Source organism: Rhinolophus sinicus, linkage group LG09, assembly GCF_036562045.2.
Source record: "Rhinolophus sinicus isolate RSC01 linkage group LG09, ASM3656204v1, whole genome shotgun sequence".
Taxonomy (NCBI): domain Eukaryota; kingdom Metazoa; phylum Chordata; class Mammalia; order Chiroptera; family Rhinolophidae; genus Rhinolophus; species Rhinolophus sinicus.
Window position 1 is genome coordinate 70,009,868 of NC_133758.1, and position 22,503 is coordinate 70,032,370.

At 37.9% G+C, this 22,503-nt stretch overlaps 1 protein-coding gene across 4 annotated transcripts in view; it reads left to right on the forward strand.

The window, feature by feature from the left end:
- Positions 1-16,136: 16,136 nt before the first annotated feature.
- RELN (reelin) overlaps positions 16,137-22,503 on the forward strand; it is a 502,053-nt gene continuing 495,686 nt past the window's right edge. For all 4 annotated transcript variants that reach the window (XM_074340625.1, XM_074340624.1, XM_074340623.1 and 1 more), the window contains exon 1: positions 16,137-16,679. In XM_074340625.1, the coding sequence (XP_074196726.1) occupies positions 16,454-16,679 (226 nt within the window). In that variant the 5' untranslated portion in view covers positions 16,137-16,453. The remainder of the gene's footprint in view (positions 16,680-22,503) is intronic.

Genomic DNA, 22,503 nt, shown 5'->3' on the forward strand with positions numbered 1-22,503 from the left:
AGACCTGACTCTTCACTGACTCAGTCGAGGCTCTAGGAGACATGTCCCAGACTGGGCCAATCAGTATTTCCATCACAGTGACTGGTTCAGGGGTTGGCACATGACTCTAAGACAATCCCATGAGACTGACTCCTGTAATGATAAAGTGTGCGTGGACTTGCCAAGGGCTACCATGTTGAGAGGGCTGGTTGGATCCCACTGCAGGAAAGAGCAGAGCTGAGAGATGGAGAGATAGTGAGTGCAGTATTATTTAAGTCCTGGCAGCATTATTTAAGCTATGCCCAAAGTTAGAACTTTTTTGGATGTTTCAGTTATTTCAACTAATAAATAGCTATTTTTGGATTTAACTAATTTGACTGGGGTTTCCATTGCTTACAATCAGAAGATTCTATTAACTCCAACAATAATGTAATGAAATAAAAAAGTTGTCTGGAAGAGGTGTCTGGGGAAAGTCCAGAGAGTTCAAATAATAAAAAGTAAAAGAAAATATAAAGAGAATGAATATTAAACATCTCTGAAAGCATTTTAAAGCTGGTTTTAAAAATTAAACATAGATTTATTGGGGTGATTACTTCATAAGTTATATAAATGTCTAATCACTGTGTTGTGCACCTGAAACTAATACAATATTGTATGTCAACTGTAATTGAAAAAAATTTTAAAATACTTAAAAATTAGATGAATTCTCAATTAGGAATAATATGTGAGAAAAAATGTTATAATATTTTCACTTTCCGTTTTTCAGTTTCATAATTTTGAGCATAGCATAGTATTTTAGTCACTATTTAGGACATTAATATTTTGAATATTGTAATTTATATTTAAGTAGAGGCTATATAATTTTTCTTTAATTATAAGTTTTAAAAAGAGTTAATTCATTCTTTAAAAGTTTATTATGAAATATTTCATACATATGGAAATATTTCATACATATGGAAATGTATACATTGGAAACAAAATATAAACACATAAAATAATATAACCAACATCTGTGTATCAGTCTAAGAAATATATTAATACAGTACTTTGAAGTCCCCTTACCCTCTCCTTGGACAAATCTCTATCCTTCCCTCCTAGAGGTAATTACCATTCTGAATTGGCTGTCTATCATACCATGCATTTTTCATACTTTACCATATCTGTATGAATGCCTAAACAGCAAATAGTGTTATTTAGCAGGTAACTAAGCTTTATACAAGTGGTACAATAGTGTATATTTTCTCCTGCAACTTGCTATTTAAGTTAAACATTATGGTTGTAAGATTCATTCTTGTTGAAATGAGTAACTTGCCTTCATTCATTTTCACTACTAATACTACATTTCAAGTTCTTAATAGGTTGAGAACACAGCAGAACATGGGGAAAATCTATGAAATAGAATTTTCACTACTTTTAACTAAAATTTAGCATTTCCTTCAATTATGAAGTAGGCAACCTACCGTAGTAATATGTGACTTTATCACCAATAGAAATCACTGATATTTCCATATCACCTTATGGTTAATACAGAGATCTTGAAATATGGACAAAGCTCATTAATTATTATACTTTAAAGTTGTTAATTGCTTATCTTGCTACTATATCTAATTATTTAATGGGTTAATAAAAACACATATATTACCATAACTTTTTAGTATGTTGATAACAACCATATTTTAATATAATTTATGTATTTGTATATTTTATTTAAAGGCATTACATTAAAAAAATATTATCCTGAGAAAATGGAACTACCTTGTGACCCAACAATTCCACTTTTAGGAGGTATCTATCCAGAGAAATCCAAAATGCTAATTCGAAAAAATATATGTACCCCTATGACTATTGCAGCACTATACACAATAGCCAACACATGGAAACAACTGAAATGCCCATTGGTAGATGACTGGATTAAGAAACTGTGGTACATTTATACAATGGAGTATTACTTGGCCATAAAGAATGAAATTTTACAATTTGAGACAATATAGATGGACCTAGAGAACATCATGCTAAGTGAAATAAGTCAGACTGAGAAAGACAAATACCATATGATCTCACTTATATGTGGAATCTAAAGAACAGAATAAATGAGTAGAGTGGGCAGAGATAGTCTCAGAGATATAGAGAAAGGGCTGTAGTTTCTAGATGGGAGTAGGGTGGGGATGAGGGAGAAGCTGAGGGGATTGGAAAGCACAAATTGGTAACCACAATATTGCCATGGGCATATGAAGGACAGTTTGGGCAATATAATCAAAAGTGTTGTAAGGATTTTGTGGGGTGTCAGATGGGCACTTGTCTCATTAGGGAGACCACTTCATGGACGGTGTGGATGCCTGAACTCTGCAGTGTACACTTGAAGCTGAAGCTGAATAATATTGAATGTCAACTATAATTTAATATATATATAGTCACAGGATGTGGAGTACAGCATAGGGAATAGAGTCAATGGAATTGTAACAGCTATGTACAATGTCAGAGGGGTAGTAGATTGGGAGAGTAGGGCTATCATTTTGTGAGGGGTGTAAATGTTTAACTATTACATTGTTATGTACACCTGAAAATAATAAATAAATAAAATAAAATAAATTATTATTCTGAGAAGAGGTCCATAGGTTTCACCAGACAACCAAAGAGGCCCTTGGCACAAGTAAGGTTAAGAATCTTTGCTCCCAAGCAATGCCCCTCCTGGGCATCTAACCCAAGAGAAAATGAAAATATACATCCCTACAAAGGCTTGTATGTGCATGTTATTAGCAGCATTATTCATAATAGCCAAGAAGGGAATGGTCTATCCCTGCATTAGAATACTACTTTAGCAATAATAAGAACTGAGTACTGATACTCATACATGCTACAGTATGGATGTACTTCAAAAACATGGTGCTAAGTGAAAGAAGCCAGATACCAAAGACTACAAATTTTATGATTTCATTTATATGAAATGTCCAGAAAGGCAGACCTATATACAGAAAGTAAATCAGTGGTTGCCTGGAGCTGGGGTGAGGAAGATGGGATTAACTGTACACGGGCGTGAGGCATCTTTCTTCGGGTAATGGAAATGTTCTAAAATTGGATTGTGATGATGTTGCACAACTCTGTAGATTTGCTAAAAATCATTGAATTGTACACTGAGAATGGCTGAAATTTATGGTATTTAAATTAAACTTCAATGAAGCTTTTAAAAAAGCAAGAACCTTTGCTTCATTGTATAACCAGAGCATGTATTTATTCTTCAATTAATGGATATTTAGGTGTTTTCCATTTTTTGGTTTCGCTAATAATAGCAGTATTGCTTTGAGCATTCTTGTATATTTCTCCTTCTGTGCCCACTGGGATGTGTCTCTGGTATATAGCCAGAGACAAAATTACTTTATTGCTTCAACTTTACTGGGTATTGAAATATTGCTTTCCAGATGGTTGCAACAATTTATATTTCAGCATCAGTGTTTAAGAGTTCTTGTCAATTCATAGCTTCACCAATACTTGCTATTGTCAGTCTTCTAAGTTTTGACAATCTAGTAGGTATGAAACGGTATCTTGTTTTACCTTGTTTTATAACTTTTTTCATCTGGTATCAGACATTGTTGTTTCTCTTTTTTTGACTCAAGGCAGAGTAGTGGTTAGTTGCTAGGGAACATTCTGTCTATATTTGAATTATGGTTCCACCATTTTCTAGGAGTTAAGTAACCTGGGAAAATTATTTTATTCTTGTTGTGTTGTTGTGCTGCTCTGAGTAGTATTATTTTATATATTTCCCTGTTTTCCATGTAGGTAACCAAATCACTGGTGACATGTACAGACTATTATAATGAATATGTGAGTTACAAAAGTTAATTGGATTTTTATGCAGAAAAAATGTATCATAGTTAAACTGAAGAACACCAAAGATAAAGCAAAATTCTTTAAAAAGCAGAAAAAATATATAGATTACCTTCAAATAAACAGCAGTTAAGATGACAGTTGACTTCTCAATGGCAGTAATGAAAGCCAAGAGACAATACAACATATATTCAATACGCTGGAACAAATTAACTGCCAACTAAGAATTCAGTTTGTTCCTTTGCAATTTGTATGGATTGCCTTTTCTGTTGTTGTTGTTGTTGTTGTTATTTCACTGACTAGGATCTCCAATAGAATGTTAAATAAAAATGATGATTAAGGAGGGCATGTTTATCTCATTGTTGATCTTAAAAGTAATGCTTTTAATGTTTCACCAATAAGAATAATATTTCTTCTAGAATTTTTTTGCAAATATCCTTCATCAGATTAAAGTAGTTCCTTTCAATTTTCATATTGCTATGTGTTGATCATAAATAGACGCTGAATTTCCTATATCTATTGAAATGATTATTTAATTTTTAAAATAGAGTTACGAGCTTTTCTAATGTTAAATTATTCTTTTAGGCATGGAGTGAACCCAACTTTGTCATACTGTACTATCTTTCTTCTGGTGGATTGTTTAGAATTTGCGCATCTTTGTACTTGAGTGTTTCAGATCAGTCCATAATTTTCCATTCTCATATTCTCTAGTCTGGGTGTGGCAAGTGGCACAAAGGTTGATTTGATCTTCTACTCTTGCCCCCTCATTAGTCAGCCTTCTGCACACTGGTACATATTGAACATGATGTTTAATTAAACTAAACTCTTATTAATAAAGATTGAAGTTAGTATCCTCTTACTGAACACTAATTCTGATTACACCAGCCTCAAATTATACATATATATATATATATATATATATATATATATATATATATATATATTCCACAACTTAACTTTTAAATTTCTATGTACAACATTTCTTTGTTACTATATTATTCATTATTATTACCATTATTCTGCTCAGAATTTTTAAAAACAGCCACTTTGTTAAGGGATGATTGACAATAAAAATGCTGTACATATTTAACAAGTACAACTTGATGAGTTTGAAGATAAGTATATACCCATGAAACCATTACCACATCTATGCCATAAACATATCCATCACCTCTAAAAGTTTCTTCCTGTCCTCATTATTATTTTTTCTTCCTCATCACCTCTAAAAGTTTCTTCCTGTCCTCATTATTATTTTTTCATAAGAACACTTAACATAGCAAATTTTTATATATACAATACAGTATTGTTTCTTGTGTCTCAGACCTTCCTTCAATGTGTATTATATAACTACAATTAAAAATGAAGATCCAATGGACAGGTTAATGGTAGCTTAGACATACAAGTGAAAAAGAGGGAATTAAGGAACTGATTGATGCTGCCGGTGAACGTGAGGTAAGACTACGCATATGCACATCGGCTTTATGTTCCATCTCAGCAGAGATGGATCTAGGTCTTGTGGTGCATGAGACATATAAAACTTGGGAGTCCTTTTTAAGAAAAATAATAAACTATGTATAAAAGGGAATGTTTGTTAAGAATGAGAAAAATTTACAACAGTACAAAATTGTAAAAAGCTAGCAAAAACATCACAAAATCCAGAAAAATAGCATAATATTTTTATTAATGAACTGCCTGATCCACTTCTGTAATATTTCTTTTCCTACATTTTTGGCTGCATATTCTTCAATAAATTGCTTCATATGTCATAGACTTCTTATGCTTTGAGTGCATTTTGGGGATCGTAATAAATTTATACGGTCTGAACATCCATCTGGTATGAACAAACTCATATGTCTTGTTAAGAGTTGACAAAACAGTAAAAGCTATCCTTTACTCTTGCAATAGTCCAAATGAGATCTTAAAGTGGCTTTACCATTTAAAAACTTGTTTGTTTTTTTCAAAATGTCTGTTTGAGAAGCTTTTTTGTTTATTGTATGATTTGATTTTCTAAAAATATTAATGGGATTACTATTTTGAATTTTTTTAAATAAAACTCTCATTAAATGGTATTGAGCTTACTCAATTATCCATCTGAACAGAACAAAACTGAAAGATCATGGTGCTTGTCCAAGTCACGACATTTGTCAAATTGAAGTTGCTGCAAAGCTTCATGTATGTAGTATTGATCATATAAACTGTATTTTTCTTTATATTATTTTCATCTTCTCTATTTCATGTTTGGGAGGGCACTAATTCTCATAATTTCCATTGTCTCTTCTATTTCATTATTATCATCTATATCCTTGGCTATTTTAATTCTTTTCTTGGTCTTAATGACATTGACTCTCAGAGATTTTGGTTCCCATTGTTATATAAAAGGATACTATTTGACATTTTAAAACTTGAAGCCATTAAAAAACAATTTTTTATGTTTAGAATACTTCTTCCTCATTATATTTGAATATTCGTATAATCAATAATTATGAAAAACAAAAATAATTTGAATTTAAGGCATATCAAAAGCAAACACAATTATTATCAAATTACTCATACTGATACCACATTCCAAGTTCTATTCATAAATATTTTTTAGATTTGTCACTGGAACACTTGTTTCTTCAGGCCATTTCATTGCAGTGGTGATAATTCTGTGCACTTTTTGTTTGAAACCATCAGATTGTCAGAGTGAGGTGCATCAGACCCACTAAATATGTGATTCAATAGATTGGGAATCATGGAACATGAGACTTCACTTATAGAAATATTTGCTGTTTGTAGTGGTATTACAGGTTTGTGCCAATCAAATACAGGAATTCTAGTTAAATTATACAACATCAAAAGTGTATAGTTATCATTGTAAACATTACATTATTTCATGTATGTCTGACAGAGGAGAACTTTTGAAATATTTTATGACTGGAAGAATTTTCCACAGACTATTTTCTGGCTCCATACATCACGTACATTGTTACCACTCCACATATTTCTGGTACCAGGGGCCACAGAACACAGTCTGTGATACAACCTATAGAACACAATCTGTGATACAACCTCTAATCGGCACCTATAGGTCATGTCTAGTTAGGCCCACACAGTGGACAGCAAAAGTATTTCTGGAAGTTATTCTTTACTGAAACAGAATCTGGCAATAACTTAAGTGAACAGACAGCAACTGCAAACCACATAATAATACTCAACTAAACTCACATGCAGTGAACCTCCAAATTAATTTCTGTCCCTTCCTCCCCCAAAATGCTCACAGCTGCTCCAGTGACAGTTTACACAAAGAGAAGTGTTGTGAAGAGGTAGTTAAATATGAAGGGACAATTTTCTTCACCAATGTGGCCATAGCATCTCACTTCTCTAGGCCCCCTTAGGGCCTTGGGGGAGACTGTGCAAGTGAGAGCTCCATACTTAAGCCTGTGGCCTCAGTTGAGAGGCTAAGGTCCAATTGTGTTATTTTCCATATGGGTAACAAGTTGCCTAAGCACATTTATTGAAAACTCCATTTTTTCTCCCTTCTGAGCTGCAGTGCCAGCTGATGATATATTGAGTTTCCAAAACAATTGGGAACCCACATTCATATGTGCTCACTGCACATGGTTCTGGTTTCCCCTCATGTTTGGTGCCTTTTTAAAATGTCCTGGTCTCAGGGATTTCCTTGACTTTCTAGAAGCCCAATAATACAAGAAAATTATGTTCTATGCTGGATCTTGTTGTTTTACAGGAAGAAGTCCTCCAAGAATGTATAATATTCCATACTGTCAGAAGCAGATGTCTCTGTCCTTGGAGTTCTAAATTTTGGTTATCGTGTTTTTCACTTTGAGAATGCCCGGTCATTGTTGATAGCCTCTTATTCTTACTTATAGTTTTGAAATATTATTGCATTTTTCTAAATTTATTAAATATATACATCTTGTATTCTGTAGTTGATAACTCCATTATGTGAAGTGTTTGTGGGTCTGAGTCTGGTTATCTACTGTTTCTATTGACTCATTGGGTTCTGTTTTCTCACAGTATTAGTGATTTTTGATTATGACCATATGTTCAATACATCTTTATCTGTTATAATTCTTTGAAGCCTGACTTAAACAAATTTGAATTTGTTTCTGCCAGGTGCCTAGGAGCACTTTCCATCCAGGACCACTTTAAAGTTAATTCTTGGTTGGAGGTTTTGCAAATCAAACAGAAGTATAATTTGGGCCAGAAATTCTTAAGAACCAGATTGCAGTTTCAAATTTTGCTGAGAGAATTCCCCTGCCATCACCACCCTATGCCAATATTGAGACAAATGAAAACATTTTTCTAGCTCACCTTTCCGTTGAGAGTCTAGGTACTAAGGATGGGTCAATATTTATGCATGAGTTTCCTATCACAGTACTTCACAAACTACTTGTTGGCAATCTATCATGGACAGATACTTTTGTAAAATACAAGCAAAATGAGTTACTAGAAAAATGGAATGTTGCTTGGATGTTACTACACTATAAAGTTACTATAAAAGTTTCTGAATACCAACTCTCAATTTCTATACGTATCTCTGGACTGGGAACAAATAATTTGTAGATAGATCTGCGAACCTCACATACAGCAGCATTATTCTATCATTCTTCTCACCTTGGGCAGGCCCTAAGATTTATCTCCTGTTTCCACACCCCACAAGGCCATCAAAATGGAAGTTCAAGGTCTATTGAAACGGGCAGGTGGCACAGAGTCCTGGGTGGGTTGGCCACTCACTGGCTTATCTCTGACTTCCTGCTTTCACTTCATTTTTGACCTCTACAGATGTCTCCTTATATCTCACAAGTTTGGCAATGAGTTAAAAGAGGTTCCTCACGATCCAACACTCCCTTTCTTAACTAAAATATATGTAATAATGTTCATCAAAAGACATGCACAAGAGTATTTTCAAGCACATTTTCCATAGTTGCCCCAATCTGAAAATAGCCAAAATTTTCATTAACAATATGTAAACAAATGATCATTTCTGCCCCCCATGCTACATAATAATAAGAATGAGCAAACTATTGCTACATGCAACAACATGGATCATTCTTACAAACATGATGTTGAGCCAAGGAAGCCAGGCATAAAATCATATATATCGTACAATTCCGTTTAGATAAAGTTTAAAAACAGGCAAAATGAACCATCCTGAAGACATGCTATGTCCCTGCTTAACATCCCTTCCATGCCTTGGGGAGGGGTGATAGCTCAAAGGGGTTACAGGCACTTGTGCCTAATGTTCTCTGGATGTTGTCACATGGGGTGTTCCGTTTATGAAAATGCACTGAACTCTCCACTTAGGATTTGTTCACTTCTATGTGCATATTTATACTTCCTTAAAAAGTTTACTTAATAAACAGTATTTAATAAAAATTGTTTATCCAACAGTGACAGTCACCAAGTTGCTAAACTTGAAAGCCTGAACGTCACTGTCAGCACTTCTCTCTCCCCTTAGCCCTTGTCCAGCCAATGATCCGACTATTAACCAGTCCTGTAGTTCTATCTCTTAAATATTCTCAGTTCCACCCTCTTCCCTCTATCTCCCCTCCAGACCATCACCTCTCACCTGAGCTACTTGTACCACATCTTAATCCTTTCCCGGCATCTACTTTCACGGCTCTCCAATTCACTGTAATCAAGATGATCTTCCAAACGTACAAACATAACCATTGTATATGTCCCTGCTTAAAATCCCTTCCATGCCCCACTATTGCTTTCAGGAAAAAACCCAAAATCCTGCTGTGGCCCACGAGGCCCTGCCCAGTCTGTTCACTCTCAGGGCTAGGAGCTCACCAGGGCCAGTAGACGACCTGGATGCTCTACGCCATCAGCACTGAGATTCTTTCAGGCCTTGAATCTGCCACTTTCCTGTCCACATAGGCTCCTTCTTCCATGCAGTTGCTTTAGACTGAAATATTTTTTCCTCCTCTCTTCAGCACTTTTTACCAAACTAACCACTCATAGATCTTGACTCTTTCTCAGTTAAGCCTTTTTTTTTTGCTATCCTTTATTTCCCTTTAAAGCATGCATCACTTTCATAACTCCATCATTGATTATAGTAATTGATGTTGACAATTGTCTATCCCACTGAAATATAATCTTTGTGAAGCAGGAATTGTGTCTATCTTGCTCACCACCGTTTTCCCAGTGCCTAACCCATGCACATAATAGTTGTTCAATTAACATTTGCCGAGTAAATGAATGAATGCATGTACTTTGCTATACCGTAATAGACAGACACTGTGCTGGTAACGATCACATTAGAATATTATGCTGGATATTTATTGAAACCCTGGAGAAAACTTACTAGAAATGTTTTCTCAATCCTTTTTGGGCATTCCTAGATATTCTATTCCTTAGTTAATTTTAATTATTTTAGCTCATGTCACTCTGACCCAAATCTCTCCATCAGTGATGTGCTCTGCCCTTGCCTGCTTCTCCTGCCTCCTCCCATACAGCACTTCCCTTCTCCTGCTGTCCTTTCTGAGCCTTGAATGTCCCAAGTGTGGTCCTGCTTTAGGCCTTCATACTAGCTGTGTGCTCTGGCAGGACTGCTGTTCTGCATGGTCATGTGGTGGACTCTCCCATGTTCATGAAGTGTCAGCTTCAATTTCACTCTTCCAGGAATCTCCCTGATCCTTAATCTAAAGGAACCTCCCCGCCCTGGATACTCTCTACTGCGTCATCCTGTTTTATTCCTTCATAACATTTACCAGTGGCAGAAGTTATCTTTTATTATAATGTTTATTGTTCTAGCCCCAACACTACAGATTGTACACTCCATGAGGGTAGGCACTGTATTAGCTTTATTCACTACTGTGTGCACTGCATCTAGCAATTTGACTGGCACATAGGAGATGTTTGATAAATACTGATTGAATGAATGTGTTGGTGACTGAGCATTCATTTATCCATTCAATATAGAACAGTGTTGTCCAATAAAACTTTCTGAAGTGATGTAAAAAAAGTCCATGTGTTAGTCAGCGTTCTCTAGAGAAACAACCAACAGGAGATTATGTATGTGAGGATATGTACTATAGGAATTGGCTCACATGGTGATGAAGGCTGGGAAGCCCCACGATCTGCCATGTGCAAGCTGGAGAACTAGGAAAGCCAGTGGTGTAATTCAGTCTGAGTCTGAAGGCCTGGTAGTGTAAGTCCTGATCTGAGGCCAAAAACTTGAGAACCAGGAGTGTAGATGTCTGAGGGCAGGAGAGAGATGTCTCAGCTCAAGCAGAGAGGGGGAATTTTCCCTTCCTCTACTTTTTTGTTTCATTTGGGCCCTCAATGGTTGGATAATGCCCACTGACATTGGAGAGCCAGCTGCTTTACTCAGTTCACCAACTCAAATGCTCATCTCTTGCGTAAACAGCCTAACAGATACACTCAGAAGTCATGTTTTCTAAGCTATCTCGGCATCCCTTAGGCCAGTCAAGTGGACACATAAAATCAGCCAACAGTCTATAAGTTCTCTGTGCAATACATTGATTACTAACCACATGTGGCTATTGAATACTTGAAACGTGCCTAGTGTGAGTAAGAAACTTGATTCTAAATTTTATTTCATTTCGATTTGAATACACACATGTAGGTTAGGGCCTATCATAATGGAGAATGCAGCAATAGAGAACCTGATTTAGGAAGGGGGGTGCTGGCCAGGAAAGGTCTTTCAGAGGCAAACAAACAAACATGTGAATGGAGACTTGGAGGATGAGTTAACAGCACTTAAGAGAGGAGTGAGGTGGGGGAGGGGAAGACTGAGGGTGCAGTTAGGACACCAGAAATGGGAGGTACACCCCGGAGAGAGGAAAGAGCCTGTGTAAATCCCTGGGAGCAGAGACGCTTGAAAAAAGGGATCTTTACTGTTGAGGAATTGGTTCCTTTTCAGAAATGTTATGATATAATGACTTTTTATTGACCCATGGCTTATCTCATTTTAGTGAGATGGCTTATCTTTCATTTTGGGGTGCATTAAGTAACATGTTCTAGCTGGACATGCATATCAGAACCAATCTTCAAATATCCCATCTTTCCCAGTGAAGTTTCATTTCCTAAAGAATTAGCTAAACTTTTTTTTTTTTTTTTTTACTTAAGAGCCTCAATTTCTTCAGATTGTACCACCTCTTATGGGTAATACATTTTATATATTTACTAACTGCTATGTAAGGAAGGGTTTTCTCTTATTTGGCCTTTTATTACAATTTTTTAGCCTAAAGAGTTGACTGATTTCAGTTTGTTCACCCTCTCCATATTTATGTTTATATATCTTTTGATTTTATATACTTTCTGCTTGACTTTTACATAATAAATAAGAGTAGTGATTCACTTTCCCTATGTTAATATATCAAAATGTTTGGCTCAAAAATCAATGAAAGGCAGACAATGAGTGAGCTCTTGCGACTTTTAAATGTAATTCAATGTCTGTTTTTATATTTCATTTAGATTCATCACCTCCCAGTGATTTGAAAATTGTGGATCTGACAGATGTAAAATTCTGATTATATATATATATATATATACACACACACACACATATATATATATATATATATATATATATATATATATATACACATATATATATCTAATTTAATCCCTATTGTGTTATGATTATTCAAATTCAATACTGGGAAAAATTTCTACTTATCCTCAAGAAAGGATTTATAGTTTAAGAATGCTTAAATGTAATTTTTTGGGTGGACTAATTGCCACTTCAAAGCTCTTTTAATTATAAAGGAATCTTACCCCATTTTAAACTTCCTTTCCCAGATTAACTCATGTTTCACCTCTGACAGTACCTTTTTTATTTTTTGCAGATTTTTTGGATGTAAACCAATTTAGCTTGAAAAGTACTTCTCTTTTTTTTCCATTTAGTTTGAGGATTTGTAGGCTTTGTGGACCAGACAAATATCCTTGAAGATGTTTGTTATCGTTCATTAAATAGAATTAAAATCTAAGGTTCAGCACATGAGCTGGGAAACTGGAAGTTTTGAATTTTTACCTGGTTTGCCATCTTATTGTGTGACTTAAATTATATTGCTCTTGAAGGAAGATGCTATTCTTAATGTTCAAGGTGATTCTATACCCATATTCTGCGTTTTCCTGATTTATTTTTAAGATTATTAAAAAGCATTAATAATAAATAGTCGAAGTGGATTCAACCAAGAAAATCTCAGAGATGTGTGCGGTTGGGCCTGTATTACTGTAAAGGCACCGTCCAGTCTAAAGGACTGCTAAGTGGGGTTTACCAGCATCTACCCTCTTTTTAAGCAGCTCAACAACACTCAGGGCATTATTTAAACAGTCTCTCTGCCGGTTAATGAACAACCACAGGGCTGTAGTCAGTGATCCCAGCCTGAGTAGTTAAGAGTGTAAAAGTTGCCTGAATGTACGTAGCAAAGTAATGTTGTATAATGTAAGGAAAGCACAAAAAAGGGGGAAGATTGGAAAATAAACTGAGTCACATAAATTGAATGTTAAGAAAACCATGGTGAGAGAGGCACAAAAAGAGCACTCCTTATAAAGTAAAGAGGGGGACCTCCTGGGAATTGGGTTCTTGGAATTAAGTGCCAGCTATGTCCTGGACCCAATATCAGGGTTTTACTAAATGATTTATTTAAAGCAGTGACCTGGGATCAAGTGTGGCCAGATTTGATCCCAGGCTACTCTTCTGAGAGCCCTTGACAAATTACTTAAGTTCTATGAATCTCAACTTTCTCTTCTTATAAAATGAGGATAATTATACCTACTTCACAGGCAAATATAAGAATTAAGTGAAGTAATCAGACATTCGATAAAGAATAGTTATAGTTAGTTCTCTTCCCATCCTTCTAACAATATCAACATGCATTCCTTAGAGGCATTTTCCAGGGTTAAGAGCTGGGACTCTAGAATCAGACGCAAGTTCAAGTCATAGCTCTCCCACTTACCAGCTGTATGACCTTGGACAAATTATTTGACCTCTCTGTGCTTCAGTTGCATTATATGTAAAACAAGGATATCAGTAGTACTTTTCCTACAGGGTTGTTATGAAGATTAAGGGAGTTAATATATGTAAAGGACTTAGGACAGTGCTTAGCACATAGTAAACATATTTAAACTGTTGGCTAAAAACGTTCAATAGCTTTGGATTTGTTCTAGAGGTGATTCATTTTGTCTTATGTCATATTCACATAACTGGACAGGAAGACATGGTAATAGTCTTGCCAGGTGTAGGTGACTTTCTTGTAATTCTGTTTAGGAGAACACTGCCTGCCCTGAACAGGGGGTAGTGGTAGCTTTCCTCCTAACTCGGGTTGTAGATGGTTGCAAGGCAGTTCCCAGTGAGAGCCTTTGGAGCCAGCGACCAAGCTGCCTTGCATCCAGCCTTTGTCACCTACATTGGGCAAATTAACATTTATGATTTGTTTCCTTCCTTGTGAAATGGGAGTAATTTTTGCCTCTCTGGGTGGTTTGAGGATTAAATGAGGTAACTTTTCTACAGCCCATTTGGCCTGCACCCATCACTGAGCTGCAGTGGTAACGATTATTACATCAAATACACACACACACACACACACACACACACACACATACACAAACGATGCCAAAAAATGTATATATATTTTAAGAAAGGAAAAAACTATTAAAATTGTAATAATATGTAACCACAACAAAAGATGAATACAAGTCACGTGTATACATTTTTTGATAATATATATATATATATATATATATATATATATAGTGCCAAAAATGTATACAAGTGGACACTTTGGTCAACGCTGCTCAAGCGGTAGTTGGCGGTAATCAGAAGTGTCTGGATGCTGATGGTAACCACTTTGAGCACCTCTTGTAATCACACAAGTCAAACATGACTTGTATTCATCTTTTGTTATCAGTATATATTATTACAATTTTAACAGTTTTTTCCTTTCTTAAAATGTGTAATTTTTTTTTTGGCACTCTCTGTATATTTCAGTTGAGCTCTCTAGGATTTTGAAGAACCAGAAAGCGCCAGAAGTGGGCCCATTCTACTGCCTGAACTCTCAGCCTGAGTAAGAAGAAAAACACCCATCTCTTTCTTTTGCAACTAAGTGACTACAGAAGTCTCTCCCCTTGGAAACTGCCTTTCACTCCCCCCCCCCACCCCCACTGCCCCCAAATACAGGCAAAGACACCATCCTTTCCAATTTTATAATCTGCTCATTTCTGTACGTGCAGGTTTATCTGGGTTTGGTGGCAAGCCAAGGGTGGGTGGGGAGAGGCATTAAAACCTGGCAACCCTGCTCCCCATTTCGCGATGCCCCAGGGCTCCTGCCAGCCGTCCTCCGTTAAAACGTGCTTTTTATTTCACTTCCCCGCAGTCTCGTGTTCAGCAGCTCATTACCACCGGATTCAATCAGCGCTGCCAGCATCTACCCAGAACATTTTCCCCTTCCCCCATTTCAGGGACATTGGTCGTAGCTGACATTTAAAGGAAATAAACACTGACTCAAAAATGAGAACATTCTCGCCTGAAAAACCCAACAGCAATGAATAACAGAACAGTCCAGCAAAGAGCGCCTGTCGGGGCTCAGCCCCGCCAGCCCTTCCTGCCGCACAATTCCCCACACCCGAGCAGCACAAATCACCATTTCCAGGCACCATTAGAGGCTGCCAACTCCACTTTCGCTTAATCTCATTTTAAATCCCGCTACAGATGAGGCTCTGTCGCTGCAGCGAGGAGCCGGGCAAAGGGCAGCGGGAGGGACGCAAAGCCTGGATGGGAAGGGAGCGCAGGGGCCCCTCGCGGTTCCGGGCCGCGGGCGATCCCCCAGAATAAGCGCGGGCCGCCCCGGATCGGAGGCAGGCGAGCCCCGAGGGGCGCGGGGCGCAGGCGGCGCACACAAAGAAGCCGGCGCCAGCTCCCGTCCCCACCGGCTCTCTCCTTCCCCCGCGCCTCCTCTCTGGAAAAAGAAGGAAATCCGAGGGCTAACGGGGATGGTCTCCTGTCTTGCTCCTCCAGACAGCTGGGCGGGAGGCTCTCTCTCTCTCTCTCCGAGGCGTTTACGTCCCCCACTGTAGATTCGCAGCCCCCTCCCGTACCCCCCGACAGCGACCCCAGACCCCCAATTCCAGCTCGCGCCCCTCAGTGGCCCTTGCCGGGGCGACCTAGGCTCAGGCGCTGGGGCCCCGGGAGCTGTGCGCTCCACGCCGCGCGAGGTGTGGGCGAGCGAGCCCGGGAGGGCGGGGACCGGCGGGCGCGCGCCGGGCGGCGCGCGGGGGCGGAGGAGCGGCTGGGACACGTGTGGCTGTGGCGGGGCGGGGGTGGGGGGGAACTCGGCGCCCGGGGCTTTAAGAAGGTGTGGAGGGGGGCGGGCGCTTTCCCAGGCCTGACCGAGGGGCGTCGCGCAGAGGCGGCGGCAGCGGCGGCGGAGGCGCACGGAGGCGGTGGACGAAGCGCCGAACGACGAGCTCTCGGCATCCGCAGCCCTGGCCCCGCTCTCCCGCGGCCCAAAGAAACTTTGGGAGCCGCGGGCTCCCGCCGAACTTCCCGGCGGGACTCCGCTCCTGAGCCCGCTCTGCTCCTGTCCTCCGCCTTCTCGCCTTTCCTCCGCGTGGCTCCTCGGTCCCGGCGTCTCCAAAACTGAATGAGCGAGCGGCGCTCGGGGGGCGCGGCGGCGGCATGGAGCGCAATTGCTGGGCCGCGCGGAGTTTCCTCCTGGCGCTGTTGCTGGGGGCGACGCTGAGGGCGCGCGGGGCGGTGGGCTATTATCCCCGCTTCTCGCCCTTCTTTTTCCTGTGCACCCACCACGGGGAGCTGGAAGGGGATGGGGAGCAGGGCGAGGTGCTCATTTCCCTGCACATTGCGGGCAACCCCACCTACTACGTACCGGGACAAGAATACCATGGTAGGTACCACGGCATCTCCGCGCTCTCTGCCCGGCCCGGTGCGCCCGCGAGCGCAGCGCTTTCTCCTTTCCTACTTCCAAAAGGCCATTTAAACAAGAACCAAGACGACCCTTCCCTAAACATTGCGCTCTCTGGATGTTCGGAGAACAAAGTTAGTGAGAATCGAGTCGCGAGTTGGGTTTTATTCACCACACATTCCCCTAGCGCATATCCTCGTACAGAGCTAGTTCCTGTGAGAAACGTCTGAGAATTCTCGGGGGTCAGTGTCTTTCCCCTTCACTCCTTCGCGCAGCTGACACTTTGAATGAATCCGCGCATCTTGTTTCCTTAACCCTAGTACTTGGTTCCAGAACTTTGTCCTGCTCCGGGTTCCCTCCGAAGGGTCCCCAGGTGGGGTTGGGGCTGGCACCGGGCTTTGCAGATGGGCTGGTGACAGATCGACCAGCGCCGGTCCTCGGCCGCCCCGCGCGGTAGCCAGCCCGCTGCAAAGTTCCCGCTGCTCAGCAGCCAGGGGTCCCTCTCATTTTATTCAGTGTCCAACAGCCGTCCTGAAAGGTAGCGGCTGCTTCCAGCTCTCTGTTCTTTTTTAAGGGTTGTTTAAAATGTCAGTAATTGATGTCTTTTTCTGATTCCTCTCTTACTTTTAACGTGCTGCTTGTGTTTAGAATGCTCTCTGTGATGTTTATTATGACTTTGTCTTTTACTTGCTTATGATTTAAAGGTACCTTAAAAAAAAAAAAAGGATCATTATGGAGTCCTTCATCAAAATTAAATAGTATTATTGAAGGAGTAAAATTTAGCTCCAAGAAGTGTAGTTTTATGTGGTGCCCGTACTTTTAGTATTTTAAGCTAGTAAATAGAATATGTGGGAAAATAAAAAGGTATTGTCTATTTTCCGTATTTCCGCTGGAAGGAACTTCTGAATATTTCACTTCCATGGAGCTTTTAAGCCGTGACAGGCGCTATTTAATAGGAATTTCAAGGCAAAAATACTAAGACCTAATCAAATAGAAACTATTGTCTGGTAATCTCATATTATAGTTTTGATCTTTTGTAAGTAACAATTATTGACATAGCAGGAGATAATCCACGGAGCAGCTGGCATTTCAGATAAACATATAAAAATGACAAGAATCTGTTTTCAATTAAAAAAAAACCCTTCATATGTGCTTTAAAATGTGTAGTCTAAATAAATATTTTCTAGATATTTAAAATAGTGCTTTTACAACTTTCTTGTGGCATGGTGGCAGCCTTGTTTGTAAAGTAGGAGTCTAATTTGGTGGAATTTTAGACTTTGGAAAATTATTTTTTTGTAACTAGTCCATTCTTTAATGAAAGGGTTTACTTCATTCTCTTCCCAAGAAAAATCTGGTGTTTTTCTGGAGTCATGAGAATCTTTTAAGTGGAAAGACCAGCTGATGTGATGGCAACCCAGACCTAACCCAAAGACTGATTGATTGAGCCCGTCACTTGGTGTGACCCTTAGTAAAAGTGCTTGCCTGTTACGAGCTCTAAGTGAGAGTAACAGTAAGTGAGCCAAGGCTGGGTTAAAAGGTATGATTGTCAGTTGTGATAGGAGACCATGTGACAATACAAACAAAGCCTTACTTCTTATTCTGTTTTCCACATCTTTTGTAAGGTGCCAGCAAAGAAAACTTAAAAATACCAAAATATGACATAGTATTTGGTTTTACTATAAAGTTAGCAAATGTAAGTCAACCTAAGACTGACCATAATCACATCCCTAAGTCTGAAAAGGAATGGATGCTATAGAGGAAGAATAGAGTGTAATACTTCCAGTTGGACATTGGGTGGGGGAAGTCTCGATGTCTGCCTCTTTTCCACTACCGGAAAAGGTAGAGAAATTTTATTATGTAAGTTTAAGAAGATCATAGTGTTTATAGATTATAATCTTATAGGTTATAAGGTTTGAGAATAGTTAATGTCAGATTTAAAATTCCTGTTACCCTGTTTTATCAATATTTATATTTTGACACTGGCTGTAGCTATAGGCCTTTAGTAAGGGAGAGTTTTTCCCTGTAAAATGTTCTACAGGTAGAAGTGTTTAAAAATGAAACAATGCTTGCATGTATCTCTTGTTCCTAGACTTTTGAAAATTCATGTTAAAAATTATTTATACAGTGTCTTTTAAGAATTGATCTGCTGATAGAAAAACTTAACCCTAATATACTTTTGTGATTGACTCATTTTACACAGGAACAAAATAGGTCATTCAGCCAAAAATTTTTAAAGCTAAGAGACCTGTAAAATATTAGCTGAGACTTTATTTCTAAGCTTCTGAATCTTTAGAACATAGTACTATGTCAGAGAAAAACAAGTCTTAGCTATGATTTACATTGAACTCATCATTTGAAGGAGTGGTATTTGGGTACAGCTGATGGTTATCACTTTTTTACCTAAAAGAATGCATTGAGAGAGAGGTGGTATGTACAACCGCACCTAACACAGAACATTACTGTAAATGAGACTGTCAGCTACCCTCTGAGACTCATGCTGTGTGACAGAGCTCGGAATGTGAAATGGAGAGGCAAATGTCAGTCTGGTGGCTCAAAATGATGGTTCTCTGTATGTGTCATATTTATTTAAAGATTTCTGTTGAAAACCTTTTGGAAAAAAACAAAACCAAAAATATAATACTAAAGAATTTGAAGCCTGTGTGTCTAACAGAATTGTCACATTTCTAGTGTTAAGTAGTATATCCACCTATTTGCAGTTTTGGCAACTCTGTAAACAGTGCATGATTACTTCTACTAGTTCTTATCTCTTAATTAAGGGGTGTAACTTGGTATCGCTGTTGTCATCTTATATCTCTTAAACTCTGTTGTCTGTGACTGACTTTCTTGAGATGGCATTGTTAGTCACAGTGAACTATGGTGTCTTTGCATGAGTACTCCACAGCGTAGAAGCACAGCAGAAGGTCTCATCTACATCCCGTTGAATTAGGAAGAAAGATCTCACGATCAGAACTTTTTGCTAAAATTTCCTTTTTCTTGCACAAATCCCAAAATATGGTCAATTTCTGCAACATGGTTTCCAGACCCAAACATGGAATTTTTTTTTTTTGGTAGAAAGTTGCAAATTATGGGAAAATAGGAAATGGAAATCTAGATGGTCCAGTCAGGTAGCCATTTCTCTTTCCTAGCAATGCCTGGAGATTCCCTGTTCCTTCTAGGGACCAGAACCATACTGTGTGCAAGCAAAGGTTGGGTTGATGTCTACCTTTCCTTTCCAATGATAATCCCTCCTTTTCATCCCTACCTCTCAGGTATCTACCTACCATTTTTTTTTGTTTGCAACCCTCTCCCCTATTCAATTTATAGTGAATGTGCCCATATTTGTTAACATTCAATTCTCCCACAGTCTTAATTACAACTGTGGAAGATGTTTTCCCCTTTCTGTAAGAATTTTGGCATCACTGAGCAGGCAGATAATATAGTTGGGGATAGAAAGACTTTAGATACAGCTGAATCATGTCATGAAGGACCCATCTATTCGCAAGATTGGCTTTACTCAGTGGCCATTAGAAGGAGAGGTCAGACATTAGAAAAAACATTATCTGTGAAAGCCAAGCATAGGTATATGAGTCTTCCTAAAGTGCTTGAGCTTTGCTGAGACAATTTATCTGAATTAAAAAAACAATTTTATTGAGGTAACATTTGTCAATAACATTATATAAATTTCAGGTGACAAGAATCTCTGTTATTATGGTGTCATAAGATGGGGAAATGTTCTGTTACAGTGCAAAAATATGCTCTGAAATGACTGAGAGAAAACAATTCTGCCTTCGGCAGAAATGAATTGGTGATAGGGCATGATGCTTTTAAAAGAAGATTTTTTTTTTTTTTTTTTTGTATTCTGTAAATCCCATCTCACTATTATTGGTAGTTCTTTCATGTTACATTTCCGTTCCATTTTTTATTGTGGGGTGGGTTGGAAAAATCAGTTCCTACTGCTAAAATTGAACATTTACCTAAAAAAGGTTATAATCAGGATGCAGTATTTAGGGCACTGTGTTGTAACAATTGCCAGTATTACTATTATACATAGTTGTGTTCTGGAATCAACTGGTTGTTATTTTGAAATCGCTATTCAAAGGCAATGCAATATAATGATCTTCCAAATACAGGAATAGTATACATGTCAGACATAATTTTTGATAATACACTCCAGATTAAATTTTGTTCAAAGGAGTGATTTTATTATTTGAATTAATCTGCTATTGCTAAGGTAACTGTGTTGTTGATCAGGTGTATGGTTGTTTATATGTCTCAGATTCTGGGATCAGCATATTTAAACTCTCAGAATCATTTGTCAGATGCAATTTATAAGTGAAGTGCAGCTGTGTCCTTCTTGTATATGACTGAAAATTGAGCATTTTAAAGCATTTTGCTCTACTTGTCGTATATTTCATCTCACTTTCTACATTTATTTCAAACATTTTACTGATGAGGTTCACATTGTTTTGTATAATTGTTGCTTTAATTTATATTCCCTGTGTGAGTTTCCAACCATAAACTAAAAAAAAAATTTTAAAAAATCAGGTCTTTAGAGTTATAATTGAAAACATCTCATTTAGGCAGATATTCTTACTTCATTCACAGCACTACATTACTAGAAATTATTTAATTAGAATATTTCCCTCCAGTTTTTATGAATCTTTAAACTTATTTTTATTTTCATTAGAAATCTTAAAAGTAAAATGAGAAAATTGTATCATTTGTAATATTTTTACAGAACTATCTTATTCACATACATTTTTCTTTTCATATTTAAAAGGTAAATGATAGATATTTTAACAAGATTTTCAAGTCCATACTATTGACTTCCAATTATATTCATAAATTAGTTTCATTCAAAAGAAAATATCTAAAATCTATTTTTGATTATTTTTTCCCTCTCTGGAACTGGTCAACTTTATAGAATAATCTGAGAACCTTACATTATCAGTTATTTAGGATATCTTGCATATTAAGCTGTAATTGTTCTTCTGATTATTTAAGATGCTGATTTGACACTTATTATGTCTTTAATCTTCACAAATAATTGCTGATGCACTGACCCCTTTATTTCAAAATTGCCTTTACTTTTGAAAAACAAGTTGAGTGACTGGTACTTGCTGAACATTGGCATTTAAAAAAAAACTTTTCTGCATTCTCACACAAAAATACAAAGTTCTCTTTTAATTTAAAGTTCTTTATGCATACAGAAATAGAACAAATGGTTGGCTCTGCACTCTGTCAGGAAAAGAAGGAAGGCAGAATGTATGCGTTTGGAATCAGCAGGTTCACTATGAGCCGAGGGGTGCTTTAGGCTGTGTCTTAGTAATGACATAGCACACGTATAAAAAGTGAAATGCATTTGCCTAAATATTTTGGGTTTAAGAAACATTTGGATGATTAATCCATCCCCCCACCCTACAGATTTTAGCGTCATTTATAATAAAACTGAAGTGTGTAATTTCAGTCTCATCAACCTTAAGCAAAGAAGTATTAAAAACACATTTCCAGAAATTGGAATTCAATTTTCAAATATGAAGATTCCATAATGACTGGTCAAACACAGGAATGGTGTTTTTTGTTTTATTTGTTTATTTTTAAATTACTCTTGGCTCTCAGGAAATTTCTCCTGAAATGATCTCAGTTTGGTGTTAGTTGTGTAGCTCAGAGAGTAATTTTCACCGTGGTCACGTGCCATGCCCATCTTATTGAAGGCAGAGCTTCTGAAGGGTTGAATGCTGTGCTTATGGGTTAACCAATTATTTCTGAAATGTGTGATTCTCTAAAGCTATATATTTTTTTTCCT